General features: G+C 30.7%; 9 protein-coding genes and 1 non-coding gene across 10 annotated transcripts; 6 read left to right on the forward strand and 4 right to left on the reverse strand.

Annotated features, from left to right (window-relative positions):
- Positions 1-151: 151 nt before the first annotated feature.
- Positions 152-1,678, forward strand: ASCRUDRAFT_70021 (uncharacterized protein; the record flags this gene model as incomplete). Its single annotated transcript, XM_020191739.1, has 1 exon — positions 152-1,678. The coding sequence occupies one exon, from the start codon at positions 152-154 to the stop codon at positions 1,676-1,678; it is 1,527 nt and encodes a 508-aa protein (XP_020047845.1).
- A 52-nt stretch (positions 1,679-1,730) lies between these two features.
- ASCRUDRAFT_75535 (uncharacterized protein) lies at positions 1,731-3,774 on the reverse strand. Its single transcript, XM_020193106.1, has one exon. The coding sequence runs from the start codon at positions 3,729-3,731 to the stop codon at positions 1,800-1,802; it is 1,932 nt and encodes a 643-aa protein (XP_020047846.1). The 5' UTR covers positions 3,732-3,774; the 3' UTR covers positions 1,731-1,799.
- Positions 3,775-3,875: 101 nt separating this feature from the next.
- Positions 3,876-3,968, forward strand: ASCRUDRAFT_t56. Its single transcript has one exon. It is a non-coding gene; the product is annotated as a tRNA-Met (tRNA).
- A 203-nt stretch (positions 3,969-4,171) lies between these two features.
- Positions 4,172-5,404, forward strand: ABP140 (tRNA(Thr) (cytosine(32)-N(3))-methyltransferase; the record flags this gene model as incomplete). The annotated part of the gene is made up of 1 exon (XM_020190504.1): positions 4,172-5,404. The coding sequence occupies one exon, from the start codon at positions 4,172-4,174 to the stop codon at positions 5,402-5,404; it is 1,233 nt and encodes a 410-aa protein (XP_020047847.1).
- Positions 5,405-5,564: 160 nt separating this feature from the next.
- On the reverse strand, positions 5,565-6,563 carry ATG5 (Atg5p; the record flags this gene model as incomplete). Its single annotated transcript, XM_020190460.1, has 2 exons — positions 5,565-6,128; positions 6,261-6,563. 2 exons carry the CDS (start codon positions 6,561-6,563, stop codon positions 5,565-5,567), a joined length of 867 nt encoding a protein of 288 aa, XP_020047848.1.
- Positions 6,564-7,908: 1,345 nt separating this feature from the next.
- ASCRUDRAFT_80600 (uncharacterized protein) lies at positions 7,909-8,124 on the reverse strand (the record flags this gene model as incomplete). The annotated part of the gene is made up of 1 exon (XM_020194511.1): positions 7,909-8,124. One exon carries the CDS (start codon positions 8,122-8,124, stop codon positions 7,909-7,911), a length of 216 nt encoding a protein of 71 aa, XP_020047849.1.
- A 132-nt stretch (positions 8,125-8,256) lies between these two features.
- ASCRUDRAFT_13198 (L domain-like protein) lies at positions 8,257-10,661 on the forward strand (the record flags this gene model as incomplete). The annotated part of the gene is made up of 5 exons (XM_020189040.1): positions 8,257-8,774; positions 9,030-9,394; positions 9,612-9,903; positions 9,960-10,129; positions 10,240-10,661. The coding sequence occupies 5 exons, from the start codon at positions 8,257-8,259 to the stop codon at positions 10,479-10,481; spliced, it is 1,587 nt and encodes a 528-aa protein (XP_020047850.1). The 3' UTR covers positions 10,482-10,661.
- Positions 10,662-11,366: 705 nt separating this feature from the next.
- ASCRUDRAFT_143081 (uncharacterized protein) lies at positions 11,367-12,403 on the forward strand. Its single transcript, XM_020189195.1, has one exon. The coding sequence runs from the start codon at positions 11,481-11,483 to the stop codon at positions 12,207-12,209; it is 729 nt and encodes a 242-aa protein (XP_020047851.1). The 5' UTR covers positions 11,367-11,480; the 3' UTR covers positions 12,210-12,403.
- A 2,418-nt stretch (positions 12,404-14,821) lies between these two features.
- Positions 14,822-16,203, reverse strand: ASCRUDRAFT_80602 (non-specific serine/threonine protein kinase; the record flags this gene model as incomplete). The annotated part of the gene is made up of 3 exons (XM_020194512.1): positions 14,822-14,871; positions 14,909-15,896; positions 16,162-16,203. The coding sequence occupies 3 exons, from the start codon at positions 16,201-16,203 to the stop codon at positions 14,822-14,824; spliced, it is 1,080 nt and encodes a 359-aa protein (XP_020047852.1).
- Positions 16,204-16,612: 409 nt separating this feature from the next.
- MET7 (tetrahydrofolate synthase) lies at positions 16,613-18,126 on the forward strand (the record flags this gene model as incomplete). Its single annotated transcript, XM_020191740.1, has 2 exons — positions 16,613-16,633; positions 16,696-18,126. The coding sequence occupies 2 exons, from the start codon at positions 16,613-16,615 to the stop codon at positions 18,124-18,126; spliced, it is 1,452 nt and encodes a 483-aa protein (XP_020047853.1).
- Positions 18,127-18,370: the final 244 nt, after the last annotated feature.

The following is an 18,370-nucleotide window of genomic DNA, read 5'->3' on the forward strand; positions in this document are numbered from 1 at the left end:
AACCAAATTCTCCAGAAACAGCTCAAGAAGCAAAGATTCCGGTACTTCACGTGATCACATACTTTTCCTCTTCAGAATCAGCAAAGACAGCAAAAACAGCTTCAGTAAACCAGTTTTGCCATCTCCAAACACCAATAAACGTCTTTTCTTCATGTTTCTTCCCAATCTTGTTCCAAAACATACCCAGCATCTATGGATGGATGAGGGCTCTTCTTCCAACTACAGATACTTGAGAAAAGGAAGAGACCAAGCTGATGACAGGTTGATGATATTGCAACAGCAGCACTGCTCCCAAAACAGTGCACGAAACAATCGATTGCCTCTGCAATTACAGTCTTTGCCTCAAAATGTTCCTTTTGCTCCTCCATTATCGTCGTATTCTTCTGCCCAGGTTGGTGCAATGCTTTCCAATAATCCATTATCGTTGCCAAAAACTTCCTCTTCTTCAATTTTTGACCAGGAAATTCAATCAAGAATATCTTACTTAAACTCTATCAAAACGCTTGGTTATGGCTATATAAAACCTCTAGGTATTGGAAAAACAATGCAAACTTTAATAGAGGAAAAACAGTCATCAGAACAAAATAGAAAACAAAATCAGGATATAATGGCCACTGCTGAAGTCGTTTCCACTGATACAAATGATTTAGATGGGGCACAGGCTGAAGGTACAGCGAATAATTCTGATATTACAAATGTTTTGAATAATACTCCAATGCTTGATGTTGGTAATGACAGACTGCAAGAGATAGATCTCGATGCTAATATATCCGACCAGGATGATTTTATCAGCAATAATAATATTAGTAATAACAGCAATATTAATGATAACAGTAATGGCGACGAAGAAGATGATGATTTTGACATTAATAATAGCAATAACATACAGAATAGTGATGATTTAGATGAATTTCAAACTGATGAAAGTGATACTGACGATATCATTCCTCATCGACAAACTCGACAAAATAGACTAAACTACAGAGATTATGGTTTTAATTATGAAAATTATGATTCAAATATTCATGATATAGCAACTCAGGATGATTTCATGGCTGCAGATGAAGAATATGAGACATCAAGTGATAATGAAATTTTAAATTCAAGTAATTCAAAACTTGGCTCGTTACCAACTGTTTCTCGATCAGCCTTTCCAAACACTTATTCTTCAAATCAATCATCTCATAATATGAACAATAATAACACTAATACTCCTAGTACTTCCAATACTCTTAATACTTCTAATAATAATAATAATTCTAGAAATAATAATAATGGTACAAATAATAATACTTCAAATATTATCAATAATAATCACAATAATTATAATGCTCATAATAACAATAATTTGAATATTGATAATATTACAACTGATTCAAACACTGACTCAAACAATAATAGCAGTAATATTATTATCAATATTGATCATATTGATCATATTGATAAGAATAATGGTCTTAATGAACATAGTACTATAAACAATACCATCAATAATACCATCAATAATATTAGCATTAGCTCTCTTCAAAATGAAAACAGTAGTTTTCAAAGCATTGATGAAGCCTCGACATTAAATGATGAAAATAACCCTGATTTGGTCAATGACTCCAGATATGAAAGAGCTGATCTAAGTGCTTTTCATGAGACTGAAACTGAAATGATGATTGATGATGATTAAAATATTCATTAAAACAACTACGGAAACTTTTTAATATGTATTTTATTGTACATTTTATTCTATATATATATAACTATATAAAGTTATACCATATTATATATTAAAGAATATATAAATTAAATTATTGTTGTTTTTCATTAAGGTCATCTTTGGATAAATCTAGATTGTTAAATAAAGTCGAAGTTGGACCTGATACTCCACCATCTAATCTTATAGATGATAATAAATTTTTTAGAGCAGAGAATTGGCTTGTTAAATCACTCTCTTTTAAATTAAAGACTCCATTCTTATCTCCCTCAACCCCTGTGTTACTATCATAGTCATAATAATGATCACTACTTGAGTCGGATTTATAATCTGATTCATCATTATAATCTTGTATATTGAGTTCTTTTTTTTGTTTCTTCAATTTGGTTGTATCGTTATTTTTTAATGATGAGGAACCTGTTAATGAACGATAAGCATCCAAATCTTTCATTGGAATTTGTAAAGCGTTTGTTAGAAAATACTCAAAAAAGTCATCTTCATCGATATCCACTTTTTCACTTCCTAAATATTCTCTTGCCTTTTCAACTTCAGTTTTAGATCTTTTATCATAATCAGAGAAAGAAGAAGAGGAAGAGGATATGGAGTTTGATGATCTCACCTCCACACCATCTAAACCAGCTCCAGTGTCATCAAAGAAATCATTTAATTTATTAAATACATTTTTTTGATTAATGTTTTCAGTCTCATTAGAATTATCAAGTATATCATCATTAGTTGATACGTCAGGATTTGAAAGGACTTTTTCAGTTATTATTTTGGAATCAATTAATTTTGATTGTAAAGGATCAGAATCAATGAAATTATTAAAATTTATAATTTGAGAATTAGATAAATTATAATCTTGGAAATCAAATTTATTTTTATCTATGAATTTATTTAATTCTGGATATAACTGATTTGATATTATATTATCCAAACCACTTAAAAGAGCATTACCCATTTTATATTGAAGATCTATATCCTTATCATCATCAATATAATTTTGAGAATCAGATGAAGCAGCTTTTGAATTGATGTAATATTGAAGCATATTGTAAGTTAAAGCAGAAGTTTTAAGATTAACTGGAACTAGATTTTCTTTTCGAAAGTTATTTGAAAAATTTTTAGAAACTGTATTTGTTGGTAATTTTTCTTTTATGAAGAAAACAAAAGATTTTGATACTAAATTAAATAAATTTAAAAATTCATGATTATTAATATTATTATGTGTGATTAATTTCAAATCTGTCTCATTAATTGGGTTCTTCTTTTGAAAATAATTATTATAGGTTAATAAAAAATGGAATAAGTCTTTTTGAATTCTAACGGTGAAGGAAATTATATTTTGTAAAGCATAAACCTGATAATTATTTAATTTGGTGATAATTTTATTATTAAAATCATTTGAAAGGTTCAATTTAAAAATAAAATTATTTAAATAGTATAAACTCTGGTTTAACGTTAAATTTTTATCCGGATTGAAATCATTGGGGATTATTTTTAAATTACCATTATTCAACCAAATTCTATTAAAAGAATTTGAGGGTTCTAACCAGATTGGAATATGATCTGCAGCTTCAATTAATAGAAAAACTCCATCAGAATCAAAAAAATTTATAAACATATCATTTTTATTATAGTTATCACTGTCAATCTTTGAGAATTCAAACAAAAGATAAGTTAATAACCATTCGTCAATTAGATAGTCATCAAATATTAATTCAATATAAATATAATTATAAGAATGAAAAGTGGAACTTGATGTGTTGGATTTGAAATCTGTAACTAGGAAAACCTTAACCGATGAGTCGTACCATGGATAGTAATACAACCAAGATTTCAAGTAAGTGAATAAATTCTGATGAATTGTTTCCAATATCGACCTGTTCTCAGCATCTGGAAGATATGGATTAATATAGAAGAGTGTGCAGCATAGCGAGCTGGTTTCAAAGGGAAATGTGTGGTTAAGTGTCTCTGAAGGCAAGGTCCAGGGAACCTCAGGTGAAGGTCTAACCAATTCAAACATTTTGGAGTATTTTCATTGTCTGTTCTTCTCACCCACAATCAGCAAGAAAATGATCCTTATTAGATAGCTTCTTTCAACATTAATCAAAATATTTTTCAGATAATTTTCTCTATTTTTAACCACAAACCCAAGAGCAGTAGCGTTGCTTCAGTAGCTCAGTCGGAAGAGCGTTAGTCTCATATAAGCATAGCTTAATGGGTTATCTGAAGGTCGAGAGTTCGAACCTCCCCTGGAGCACGTTGTTTTTTACTTTTTATTATTATATTGATGCCAGTGTGATGGGTACACGCACTATCACGCAAAGCTCAAATCTTAAATGCAATAAATTTTGAACCGTTTTTAAAATTTTTCTATATTGATCTCAGATTATAATCTAATAATTCCTTTAATTGGTGCAAGCATTGGAAATATTCTATACAATAATCTGATTTTATTACCAAATGACCCGGGAATCATATATTTCCGATTGCGTTGAAGCCTTGTCGGCTCAGGAGCCAATTCAAGTCATAAAACCATCACTTGAAGAAAGAATTTGTGGTGTTGTTAATCAGAAAGACTCTAGAATAGGGAAGGACTCTCCTTTTACCTTTGGACAAAGATATCTCACTGATAAAGAAGCCATTTGGGACCATAATGCCTGGGATCATGTTGAATGGGGTGATGAACAGATAAAAGAAGCAGAGCTGAAAATTATGAAACATTATGAAAACCCTGTGGATGATTGCCAAAAATTTCTTTTTAATAAAACACCAGAAAAATTTTGGGATATCTTTTATAGAAATAATAAAGAGAATTTTTTCAAGGATAGAAAGTGGTTGCAAATCGAGTTTCCTTTATTATATCATACAACAAATGAGCTTTATCAGTCCCCAATATCAATTCTTGAAATTGGCTGTGGTGCTGGAAATACTTTATTTCCTGTTTTAAGACAGAATAAGAATCCAAATTTAAGAATTATTGGTGTGGATTATAGCAAAAATGCCATTAATTTAGTCAGATCTTCAGAGGAGTTTAATACAAAATTTGCAGATGCTTTTGTTTGGGATTTAGCTAATGAGAATTTCGAATTACCTGAAACTGTTGAACCTAATTCCATTGATATTATTGTAATGATTTTTGTTTTTAGTGCTTTGCATCCAGATCAATGGAAGTTTGCAATTAATAATTTAAAAAAATTGATTAAACCTGGCGGAAAGATTTTATTTAGAGATTATGGTAAATATGATTTAGCACAAATTAGATTTAAGAAAAACAGATTATTAGAAGACAATTTTTATATTAGAGGCGACGGTACCAGGGTTTATTTTTTTTCAGAAGAAGAATTAAGAAATATTTTTGTTAAAGATGCTGGATTTGTTGAGGAAAAAATTGCTACTGATAGAAGATTACTTGTTAATAGAAAGAAAAAATTAAAAATGTATAGAATCTGGTTACAAGCAGTTTTTGCTGCCCCTGGATTATTGCAAACAAACTTGGAAAAAAATGAAAAAAACGAAAATAAAAATAAAAAAACTAGCAATCAAAAAGTAAAAGAAACAAAAGAGGAATCGATACTAAGCAAATTTTCTTATAATAGTGATGACGATGAGGATAGTGACGATGATGATGGATGCACTCCTCCTATTTCGTGTGGGTGTGGGTGTGACCATCCAAGTCATAGTTATCAATTATAATTAAGAACTGGAATTAAGTAATTTTAGGGTTAATGATCATGGTTTGGATTTTCACTAACAATAAACTATAATAACTAATAAGTAATTGAAAAGATCATTTATTTTGCTTTAATTTTATTATCGATTTTTTTTTTCTTATTTTCAAATATTTTAATTAATATTATGAATTCATTAAAATGCATATATGTAAAAAACCATCTAAATATGTCATAAGATAATATAATTCACAAATTGGCACATTTCCTGGAACAATTATGCCTTGGATTAAAGGAAAAGCATATTTATAGTTCGGGTCATTTTTGGAAAATAAATCTGGAAGCCATTTATTTAAAACATCTTTTATTGTTATTTTTAAATTTGTTTCAGGGTCTTTGGGCTCAACCAATTCTTGCAATATAAAGTTTGATGATGAATATGGTAAATAAACCTTTACAGGGACATGTTTTAAATCAGTTGAAACGGGTGGTAATATTTTTTTATAGAATATTGAATTAAATTGAGAAAAATCATGGGCTTTAACACTTTCCCATAAACTTGATGAATCGACTGTTGACAATGACATGATAGGTTTTGCACTTGAATGTTGTATATAGCAAGCTTCTTTGATCTGATTTACCCAAAATTTTTCCATAAAATCCAATTTAATCTGCGGTATAAGAAAATCAGTTGGATAATTATTGAAATGAATCTTTAGATTCCAAACATGAGCATTCAGATCTAAACCCTGATTATTGCTATCATTATTGAATTTATCGATGTTACTACTGCTGTTGTGAGTGTTTCTTCTTTGTCTTTGCTTTACTAGTTGTTGTTTTTTTAGATAATTATATCTTTTTTTAATAAAAGTTGATCCAACCAAATAATCATATAACAAGCCAATTGGATAATTCCATTTGATAGGAATATCTTCAAATTCCAACCATAAATTTAATTTTAATCGTTCAAAGGTCTGTTCGGTCGCAAAATTTAAGTATGGTTTAAAAAATTTCAGAAAATCGTCATAGTATAGTGGTAGAAACGAATTTCTTTTGGCTGTCAAGTAATAAACTGGAGATTTGTGGTGGTGAATGTTCAAGTCTAATGGTGATAGTCTAACTGATATTTTGATAGTGCCCTTCCATATTCTGTCTATCACATCAAGATCCGTGGAAGACAACATCTCCAAGGGATATTACTGTGGTATTTACCTTGAATGGTCTTCAGTTTGGGGTTTTAGAACCTTGTCTAGTGTTGACACATAAAAATAAAATGATAGTTCAGCATTTCATACAGAGCTACTCTTCCTTCCAGTTACCTCTAGCCTTACGGTTAGGGCTCCACTTAGGGCTCCACTTAGGCGGTGTTGATTATTGTTTACTGATCCTGCTGCTTGTGGTGCCTAGAGTATAGCTACCAGCACAGCTTGTTTCCTCCCTTTTGCTTTATTCAGAAAGCTTTTGTTGACTCTTAGGCTCTACATGGCTGTTGATTTCATAGATTAATTGTTTTCAATCTGGTAGAAGCACTTTAGTGGTGAGATCCAAATACTTCCATGCTAATAACTCAGGAAGAACAGTTGCATCTCAAGATCATCACAGAGCATCATCTTGAAAATAGTTGTAAAGGTGGTTTTGGAAGGTGTTTTCTACCCAACAGTAATCATAACTGAAGAGTCATAAATAACAATAGAAACTCATAAAAATCGTTTAAAAAACCTGAAACACTTAAATGAAAAATTAGTTTTTAACCCCAAAATTTATTAGAATGAGTCAAATTTTAGATTGGGTAATAGGAAATTGAAAATTTATTTCTTATAATATTCAATTAATTTATCTGATCAGAGTGAAATTTAGCAGAAAACAGCATCTGTCAAAAATCCAAATAGTCTCTACATAAATTTCAATTTTTATTAAGATATTCATCCATTGGTTTTGGTATAAAATTTAAATCATTTTTTATTACAACACAATGCAGCACAGAACAATAGAATTAGCAATTAGAAAATAAAAAATCTAGAATAAATCATAAAATAAAAAAAAAACTGTTTAAGAGATGAAACAAATAAACTTGAATTGCAAAAACTATAATTTCTCAGATATATTATAAATATTATTTGATAATTATGCTAGATCTTATTATTTTAATTTGATTTTAGTTGTGCTCTTTATTCAATTAATTTATTATAAATTAAATTAAACTAAACGGCAATCAGATTTCACCTAAAATGTGATGAAGATAATTTTTGGAAACTCTAAAAGGTTATAAATTGAGTTCACAGTTAATTTTTCAGCTTAATATTTAAGGACATTATCAGCTTTTATAGATATAAAAAAAATGGTGTATAGACTGGTGTGTAATGATAATGAACGCTTTGGATTGAAACTGGTAAACTGTAACTTGTGCTGTGTGTTTTATTGAAATAGGTGAAATTTTGTGAAAAATAATCCAAAAGCAATAATTTTTATCACTANATTGAAGAAAAATAAGATAACATTGATAGAGAAGCCTGAAACGCAAATTAAATTTTATATTAATAACATATATTTTATTTTTGTTGATATATTATACCATTCGAGAATGAGCAAATTATCTTTAGTTGCTTTCACAATAGCAACAAAACCTTTAACAAAACCCGAAAAAACATTTCTATAAAATAAGGTAGTGAGACCNGACTTATTACTCGAAACGGCAGCTGTTATAATCTGCATGTACAGGTGGATAACACCGGCAATCCAACTCATTGCAGCTTCATTGCTTTTATGTATAAAACAAAACTGTTTAACATTGTTGATATAAATAGAAGCTTGAGTCGTTGACTGAAAATGCTATAAACAATAAGAAGTGAAAAGAAAAGTCAATTATAGCTTACAAACATGCACTTTTTCAATTTCTGGAACAATAATATTCAATATAATTCCAATATACTGGATGACTTACCCAATGTATTGGATGGTTTGCCGATTTTTATTGTTCAGCGTATGTTATATGATATACCAATTGACAAAGTAGTTTCTTTCACATTATCAAACAACCCATTACTAAAAATAAGTGCATATTCTGTACTTTTCGATACAGTTGAAATCATTGGTGAAAGATTATCATCAAAATATGTGACAGTCATAAGAAGTCAATGTCTCCCACAATTAAAACAGCATTTAGTTTTACAAATTAATAATGCTTCATTATTCAGAAACGAATTGAGATGGTATACAAAGCAGTTGATTGTGTATACTACAATAGAATCAAATTTATTGAGCAAAGCTAAGTTCAGACTTCCTACAGTGTTTGAATCTTTACAGCAAACGACTCTATTGATATTTTTTGAAACTAGATGCCCAAATGAGATTTCTATTGTTGAATTCGATGTTACAGATACCATGAAATATTACAAGTTGCTATTTCCATCCGATCAAAGCAAATGGCAAATATCTCGGACCTTAACAAAAAAAGTACAAGATGACCACAAGTATAAATTATTTATATTTGAGCGAATTAAATCAAAAACAAATCCCTATTGTTNACAACATATTACAAAGCAATTAAACATCTCCAAACAATTTGGGAGCTCTATATTGTTGAATTTGAAGCATCTATGTTTGTTTGGTCTAAATATTTGGTCAATTACTCAATTACCACTTCTAATAAGCTTGAATTCACTTGATCTTTCCAGCAATTGTCTAAATATGCTCACTGATTTGAACAATTTGTGCAATTTGGTTGACTTAAATTTGTCCAATAATCAATTCAGCATCTTTCCTGATTTAGAGCCATGTCTCAATTTGTTGAATCTTGATTTATCATTCAATAAATTAAGTGTTTTTTCAAACGTTTGTTTATACAATTTGAAATCATTGTTATTGACATACAAAAACATTAACAGAATTGATAATTCCAATACACTCCCAAAGTTATTAAAACTTGATTTAGAGAATAATAAACTATCCAGTACTGATAACTTGGAGCAGTTTCCTTTATCAAGTTGGTTGAATATTCAAAGAAATATCATATCTAGTATTACTAATATAGGCTTTCCTGAAAACTTGTAGGTTATCTATTCGGAAAACGAAATTGCAGATTCAATAAGATTTCAAGAAAGATTAGCAAACTTAAAATCATTGAAAATGCGTTTGGAGATCCCAGATAAAATTATAAAATTCCCAACATGGATTGACTTAGTTTTATTGAACTTGACAATACATCTGAAAGAAAATCTAACTCGATACGGTAGTTTTCCAAAATTTGACCAATCTAAAAAAATTAACTGTATTTACTGTTGATATTAAAGATTTCAAAATTCCAGAACAGTGGGGTAATTTGAAATTTGTAAGAATTCATTGTGATGAACCTATCCAAAGTTTAGATTTGACGAATTTGTCAAAAATAAAAACGTTGTATCTATGGGGCAATCACATTAAAAAAACAATAAAAACACAAGCGTTGAAATCGTCAGCTGATACAGATCATAATCTAAGTAGACCCTCCGAAACTAATAATTCCAATCAAATTAGTAAGGTATTAAGGTTGAATTTAAGTTGGAATAGGATTCGCAAAATGGAAAATTTTGAAGATTTAATAGCTTGAAATCACTAAAGAAGCTAAATTTAGAATCGAATCAAATAAAAAAAATTGAAAATTTAAATAATCAACATAATTTAGAAGTGTTAAACCTTTTATGTAACCAAATTTTTAAACTAGAAAGCTTATCTGGGTTAACAAATTTGAAAAGACTAGATTTATTGGAAGACTGTATCACAAAAATTGAGAGATGTGAAAGATTAAAAGAATTAGGAGAATTGAATAGAGAAGGGAATTGAATAGAGAGGGGAATAGAATTGAAAAGCTAACCAATGATCTAGGTCCAAAATTCGAATTTCGGAATAATGCATCTAACCGAGAAACTACCGAAAAACCTGAAAAACCTGAAAAACCTGAAAAACCTGATAATATGAGAAAATCTGTGTACTATGAAAATAGAATCACATATTCCGAGGGCTTAAAAAACCTTCCAAAGAGATGCCAAAAAATTGATGAAGCTCCAAATGTTAATAAATTTTCGGTCAACAGTTTATCAATTCTCGAAGCTTTGTGTGAACCATGAAATTTACAATCTCTTTCCCTTTTTAATCTGTTATATTTTTAGTCTGTTATTGTGTTNGCGAGATATTCCATCTTCAAAGCCTGGATTCTTCTATTTATTTATTTTTAGTCATTTTTATCAAATGCAATTCTAATCTTCAAGTGGCAAACCCGATCCAACTCTATCCAATTCTAGAAGTGGCCACAACAAAAGCAAATCCACATCAGCTCTCATCGTATGGCCAATTTGGGAATGGCCACTTTTGTCATGTTGTGGGCTCTTTCCTAATTGGTTTCAGCATCTGGGCTGGATCCTGCAGCTATCACCTAGAATACACTTTACTTGTTGCAGAATACTGCAGAATTCTGCTGCAGAAGCTATTTCTAGTTGGTCGATCCATGCGATGTGCTCAACCATGCAGTGAAAACGCTACTTCAATATATCAATCGTTGATAATTTTCAGCTGTTTTAAAAGTGTTTCTAAATGAGAAACACGATTTTCGTTTAATGTAGGAACCGTGAAAGAAACAAAAAAAACATTTAATGCAAAAGGGCTGCACTGCTATTTATTTGTATTGGTTTTACAACTACGACAAAATGGTTGTGGCCTTACAAATTATAAGCGCCATCCTTAGCTTTAGGTTTCTATTTGATTACGCTGACAGAGTTTTCTCTTTTATGGTGTTCTATGGCATCTATAAATTTCTATTAATTTTTAATAAAAAGACAATAGAATATAAAGTAGAAAAAGAAAATAAAATATTGAAAATTGGTATGTTAAAATATGCTTGATCACCTCAACAGTGTTTGAATTTCTATCACTCACATAATTTAATTGGTTAAAATGTAGAAATCCAATTTTAAAATTTGGTATTAAAGTTGGGAATCCACTAAAACATGAATGGAAAAATATGCAAAAACTAAAATGCATAAACGTAAAAAACATTAAATGGAGTGAAGTTTTTAAACAAACTAAGCTTGAAACACCAAATCAATTAGAAGCAAATAGAGATACCATAAATGTCTCCACCACCAGAAATCCCAGTTATGATTTTATTATTTTTATCAAAATGTTATCATATTGGATTGAAGAAAATGTATTTCCAGAAAATGCACTTGATCAGTTGGCAAATCAATTGTCATTTATTTATTTTTTCCGTGTATATATTTTTTCTGAATGTGTATTATTCAAAACGTTTAATTGCTAGCTCTGTTTTGAATCAAATTAAAAGCAAATTTCCAAACCATCATACATATAATCAAATCCTTAAAAGCAGCTGGAACATAACCACGGAAGAAATCGAAGCACTAAATTTGGTAACAATGGATGAAACCCTTAGGGTTTTCATTCGAAAAACAAGTAAATTCATTGAAAATTATTTTATCTCTGCTGTTTTTAAATCAATAACTGGCAGCAAATTTAATGGTTTTTCAACATCAAAGTTTATATATTTAAACAAGAAGTTTAAAAGTATTCAATTACTATTCGGAGGATTGTCTTCGTATATTTTGTTAGTTCAGTATCTTCCATTGGTAATCGAATATGCTAAAGAAATAACAGGTTATATTGGTGCTAATTATCACAATTTAGACGGAGATGTTAGTATCATAGAAGCAGCCTTAGGTGGTTTTAGGTGGATAAACATTTCCACGCAATTGGATGCTGTTGAATTGTTGAAAGGACCAGGAGTAATTGATATTAAAAGAATAAAAGAGCTTCTTGATCTTCAAGCTGAGCTGGAGAAGTGAGTGTTTTTTCACCACTTTTTCTCAACTCGATTCGATTATATCAATGAGGTGATGATGTTAACTCCTAAAGGAAATTTCGAATTAACTCAAATTCGAACCTCTGATTGTTTTTCTAATTTTTCTTAAAGTTTGGTATTATTCAATTTTGATTTTGCTTTAATAATTTGCCACAATAATTATTTTTTTGTATTTTGCTTTAATATTTTGCTTCAATAATTTTTTTTTATTTAATGTTTTATCATCAAGCTCGTTATTTAAAAACAAATTATTTATTAAAAATTAAAAATCAAAAATTAAAAATTAAAAATTAGTATACACTTGGTGGAATTTCTTTTATATTTAAATCATGTCATATATTATAAGATGGAGTTGAATGAAATATCCTCCTTAAGCAGATGTATGCTTGTTCTTTTTCTTATTTTCGTCTTTGGCTTTCAACAAGCTCTGATGAAGATACCGAAAATCATCAATGCTATCTTCTTTAAAATTTTCTTTAGAATTCATGTTATCATGGTCTTCAGTGTGTGTTTTTTCAGTAGCCAAAAGCAAATTTTTCACACCATTGATTTCTTCATAGTCATTATCCAATATTTGAGAGTTATCACTAAAACTTAAAAAATTTGTATTATTAAGATTATTAAGATTATTCAAACTGTTAAGGTTATTCAAATTGTTAAGGTTATTCAAATTATTGTTGGGAAATTCTTCTTCGTTATCGCTTTCCTCTTCTTCAATGATAAAACTTTTGCTAACTTCTTTATCATTCTTAGATAGAGAAAACTTTGTTCTTGGTTTAGCTGGAAGATTGTATAAATGAGCATGTGGAGTTCCCAATGGCGATTTTTTTCTTCTAATATATTCATTGCTTGAGTGAATTGCTGTGGTTTGATATGAGCCTTTAGATCGGCCTCGTGGAATTGAACTTGAGGAGCTTTTGTTGGGACGATGGCGATGTCTTGTGGATGCTATAATAGAAGTAGAAGATGATGATGAATAATCTCTTTGCAATTTTCCTTTGCCTTTGCTTTTTGTGGAACTTGATGAGTTTTTGCGTAAATTTACTGGGGTATTTGACCTGGGATTTCTATTAAAAAAAGGATCTGGAGAAGAAGTTCTAGAATCATAAAAGGATCCTTTAAGTGAGGATTGTTCTGAGGTGTCTGTTGAATTTGATACCAAAGATAATGTCCCTTTATGCTTTGAATTTAAGGAGTAATCTGAGGATAATCCTCTTTGAAAAAGTGGGCGGTTATTATTTGATGTTGTGGTTGATGTATCTTGGGAATAATTTGTATTATAAGAATATCCGGAGTTTTCTGACATTTGCGATAAAGTTGAATATTGGGATATAACAGACGCAGGTCTTCTTTTATTTCCTAAATTTTTAGGATTCACACTATCATCTGCAGACAATAAATTTGGAGTTAAAGATGTTGGTTTTTCCTTGAGAGTATTTTCCTCAAAATAAATATGTTCACCTGACTTTTTATTGTTGTTCAAAGTGATGTTACTATCTTTGTTACTAGATCGAGTGATGACATTATTATTTAGATTATTTTTGGTTCCCTGTTGGCCTGAGAGAGTCTCTTGGTCATTGGCATTAGGCTCTTTTATGTTTCCATTAATATTATTAATTATGTTGGAATTGTTTATCAAAGGTCTGCGAATTTCATTACTGGTTAAGGATATCGGTTCCTTAAGCTTTATTCTTGTGACAAGTGGATTCTTAGTGTTATTGTTACTATTGATGTTGCTATCTAATGAAGTTAAAGTGCTTTTTTCACCATGTATTGTATTATTACTACTAATTTTACTTATATCGCTTGAGCTTTTATTTTGTTGTTGTTTAGCTGAACTAGATAAGAATAATTTTGGATTATTGTGTTTTGAAATACGAAGATTAAAAATATTTCTTTCTTTGTTTCTGTACAAGTCGTTATTACTATTTTTGCTATTAATGAAATATCGCTGACCATTTGGTTTCGTTAAGTTGTCTTTATTACTCTTTATACTGTTGTTATTGCTGCTATTGCTACTATTACAGTTGTTATTATGATTATTATTGAACAGTATTTGATTGATTTTATTATTATGATTGTTATTCGAGTTTGAATGATGCTTTGAAGAAAAGAGATGAGATAATTTTTTTATTAAATTTGACTTTGCTGGTCTTTTTGGAGATAGAGAAGTGACATATTTGAGATCACAAGAGGATGAGTTGCTCGTAACTTCTGAGCTTTTTGCAAGACTATTATTTGAAAATTTTGAGTGGTCAATATCAAGATTTTCTTTATCATTGTTATTATTATTATTATTATTATTATTATTATTATTATTATTATTATTATTATTATTATTATTGGTTTCATGATTATAGCTATTATTCATATTATCATTTTCAGATCCCTGTATTGCAAAACTGACATTATTTTTAGTATTGGAATTTGGATTAGAAATATCGTTAGTATTAAAGTTGATAATGTTAATTGTGGGAGAAATTTTATCATCATTTAAAATGTCTTTATTTTTTGAAGAAGCGGTTACTATTCTTGAAATTGACAGGGAATTATCAAGTAATTGCGAAACTCTTCTTGAGGCAGATTCACCAACTCTTAATATGCTTGTTGCTCTACTTGAAGATCTTTTTCTTTTGTGGGCAATTCTTTTTCGTTCTTTTTCTAATAGTAATTCCCATAAACCACATAGAGGGTCGCATTTTCTTTTTAGGATTGAGTCTTTTAATTTTGATACATCGAAGCCCATTCGTTTTAGGTTTTTATAAACGTATCGTTCAGATTTTGAAGAAAACTGATTCTGATTAAAGTTTTGAGAATATTTGGTGTAATAAAGAGAGTTTTCCAAGTTTTGTAAGCCGTAAGGAGCTAAAAATGGGGATTTTAAGACGTCTTCGATTGAAGGTCTTTTAAAGGGATCCTTTGATAGTAGTTTTTTCAATAAATCAATAGCTTGATCTGGGATGTCATTTTTAAAAACGGGGTCGCCATTTATGATTTTGAAAGAGGTTTTAACTTCATCATCTTCGTCAAATGGATATTGGCCGTATAATAGAGTGTAAAAAATGATACCTAGGGACCAGATATCTATTTGGAAGCCAGAGTATTTTTTTTTTAGTAATAATTCTGGAGCCATATAAACAGCGGTACCACAAATCGTTTCTAGGATTGATTTTGAGTGGCATTCTCTTGAAAAGCCAAAATCAGTCAATTTGCAGTTTTTCTTTCGATCTAGGAGAATGTTTTCTAGTTTCAAGTCTCTATGGGCACAGTTCATTGAATGAGCGTATAGGACAGCCGAACAGATTTGGCTGAAGAACTTTTTAACCTCGTCAAGAGGTATTCTCTTGATTTTGATCAAGTATTCTAGTAGTTCGCTCTTAGGACAGTACTCAAGAACCATGTAGACATATTTTTCAGTGATGATGACCTCATATAGCTTCGCTATATTAGAGTGTTTTAGTTGTTTATGGTAGTAGACTTCTCTTACAACATTTGAGTCGATTTTTGAGCCGGATTTGAGTACCACTTTTGTCTGGGTGAACTTGTGGTAGGCTAGGTAGACCTTGCCAAAGGAGCCTTCGCCAATTGGTTTTATTATATGGTAGTTACCAATTTCCGATAGGTTTGTGCAGGTGAAGTCCTTGTAGAGTTGATTGTATGAAGCAGTTAGCTATACGTGTGTGGAATAAAAGACAATGGTATGAAAGAAAATAATATGATATAATATAACAAATAAATAAATATAAATTATATTACAAATTATATTCATTTGTGCAGTAAAGACAATGAAAGGGTTGCAGCTGATTTGTTAGTGCCTGAAGTCTCAAATAAGTGTGGAAAGAAAGTTGTTCTAGAAGGAAAGGGGACGAGAGTAAGGGAAAGAGAGCAGAGAACAATGTGCATAGGAAACAATCTAAGAAGGTGACAAAACATACTTGGGCAATACTGTTTTTCTCGTCAATCTGGTGTCTATTCATGGTGGAGGTGAAGAGAGAGGTGCTTCTGGGGATGGAAAGTGCTTTGTATTTAGAGCTGGAATATAAATAGAACGAGAATAAGCAACAGAAGCAAAACTCATCCGGCAGTCAAAACCCAGAAGCTCACGCAGAAGAAAACGGTCGCTGAAGAACCAGCACGGTGGATGGATGACTCAGCGCTGACTCAGCATAAACATTGCGTAATTCATGTGTATTGCTGTGCTATTTGCAGTTTGTGGCATCACATGCGGAAGGTGCGTTTTTGTGAGCATCCCGCAGCAGTGGTCCCCAAACCCAACCTCCATCGCGATTTGTCGAAACTCTCATTTTGGTCAAAATTCTCACCAGAAAGTCTTTTTCAGCTTCTTTTGCTTCATATATGCTCGTTTTTCATCGTTTTTATTCACTCATGTCTTCCCACACCTACACTGTATGTACAGCAGCCTTGTTCTTTCATTTGCCTGTGCTCTGCTAACTGTCGTTTTTTTGAAGGAAGCTATAGATGTTTTGAACTCGTTGCAATCCAATTTTGCCTACATTCAGGCATTGAAACAGTCTGGTGTTAAGAAAACACCCAGCTCGATGGCTGAGATGAAGAGCTGGCTCCATGAGCTAGGCTACAATCCCACTGACTTCAACAAGTTGAATATCATTCATATCACAGGAACTAAAGGTAAGGGCTCAACATGCGCTTTCACCAGCTCGATCTTGCAACAATACTCTCCAAAACACCTTCACAAAATTGGCTTATACACTTCTCCACATTTGAAGAGTGTTAGAGAAAGAATCTCAATCAACGGCTCTCCCATCCCCGAAAAAGATTTCACTCGATACTTCTTTCAAATTTGGAATGTTCTTAAACATAGTGAGACAAAACTAAGCTACTTCAAATTCCTAACCCTATTGTCCTTCCATGTTTTTATGAAAGAAGGTGTCGATACTGCTATCTACGAAGTTGGTGTTGGCGGTGAATATGATTCAACCAATGTGATTCACACTCCCACTTGTACTGGAGTAACCTCCTTGGGTATCGATCATACTACCATGCTTGGTAACACTATCTCTGAAATTGCTTGGAACAAATCAGGAATCTTTAAGAAAAACTCAAACTCTTATACAATAGTTGGCCAGCCAACTGAAGGCTTAAATGTTTTGAAAGAAAGAGCAAAGGAAAGAGAATCACCTTTATCAATTGTTCCAATTCACCCTCAACTATCCTCAATTAAACTTGGTTTAGCTGGCGACTTCCAAAAGTATAATGCCTCTTTATCAATAGCTTTAGCAACCCAACATTTAAAAAAACTAAAAATATTACCAAATCATCTCAACACCTCGCTTTCCTTACCCAATGAATTTAAAATTGGTCTAGAAAAAACTCAATGGTTAGGTAGATGTCAAACATTATTCGATCTTGCTTATAAAAATTTAACTTGGTATCTTGATGGTGCTCATACAAAGGAATCAATTGAAGCTTCTGCCAATTGGTTTAAAAATGTAACTAACCAAACTGACAAGAAAAAAATTCGAATTCTCTTATTTAACCAACAAAAAAGGGACGCTGCTCTTTTAGTAACTCACCTTCACCACACTATCTACCCCACTGTAAATTTCGATTACGTATTATTCACAACAAATGTCACTTGGGCCTCTGGAAATTACTCAATTGATTTAGTCTCAATCAACACTGATAAAAAGGCTGTTGATAATTTAGAGGTTCAAAATTCAACCTCAAATACCTGGAAATCCTTAGATGAAATTTCTCAAAGATTGGTTTTCCATGATATTGAATCCTCAATTAAATTCGTCAATGATATTGCCAATAATAACCCAGACTCTCAAATCGATGTATACGTTAATGGTTCTTTGCATTTAGTTGGTGGGTTTTTAACTGTCTATGATTCAATGAAAGAAAACCACTCATAGCTCCAGGTTAATTCAATATTCATTCAAAATATATTATAATAAAATATAATACAATACAATACAATACAATACAATACAATACAATAAAATACAATACGATAGAATACAATATAATATAGTATAATATAACATCCTTTTATTTACTTTTTATACACATCTTAGATGCTAACTTGAACACACTATAAAACAGAAACATTTAAAATTGTACATAACTTAACACACAACGAACGATGATACATAATGA

Source organism: Ascoidea rubescens (assembly GCF_001661345.1).
Source record: "Ascoidea rubescens DSM 1968 unplaced genomic scaffold ASCRUscaffold_5, whole genome shotgun sequence".
NCBI classification, from domain to species: domain Eukaryota; kingdom Fungi; phylum Ascomycota; class Saccharomycetes; order Ascoideales; family Ascoideaceae; genus Ascoidea; species Ascoidea rubescens.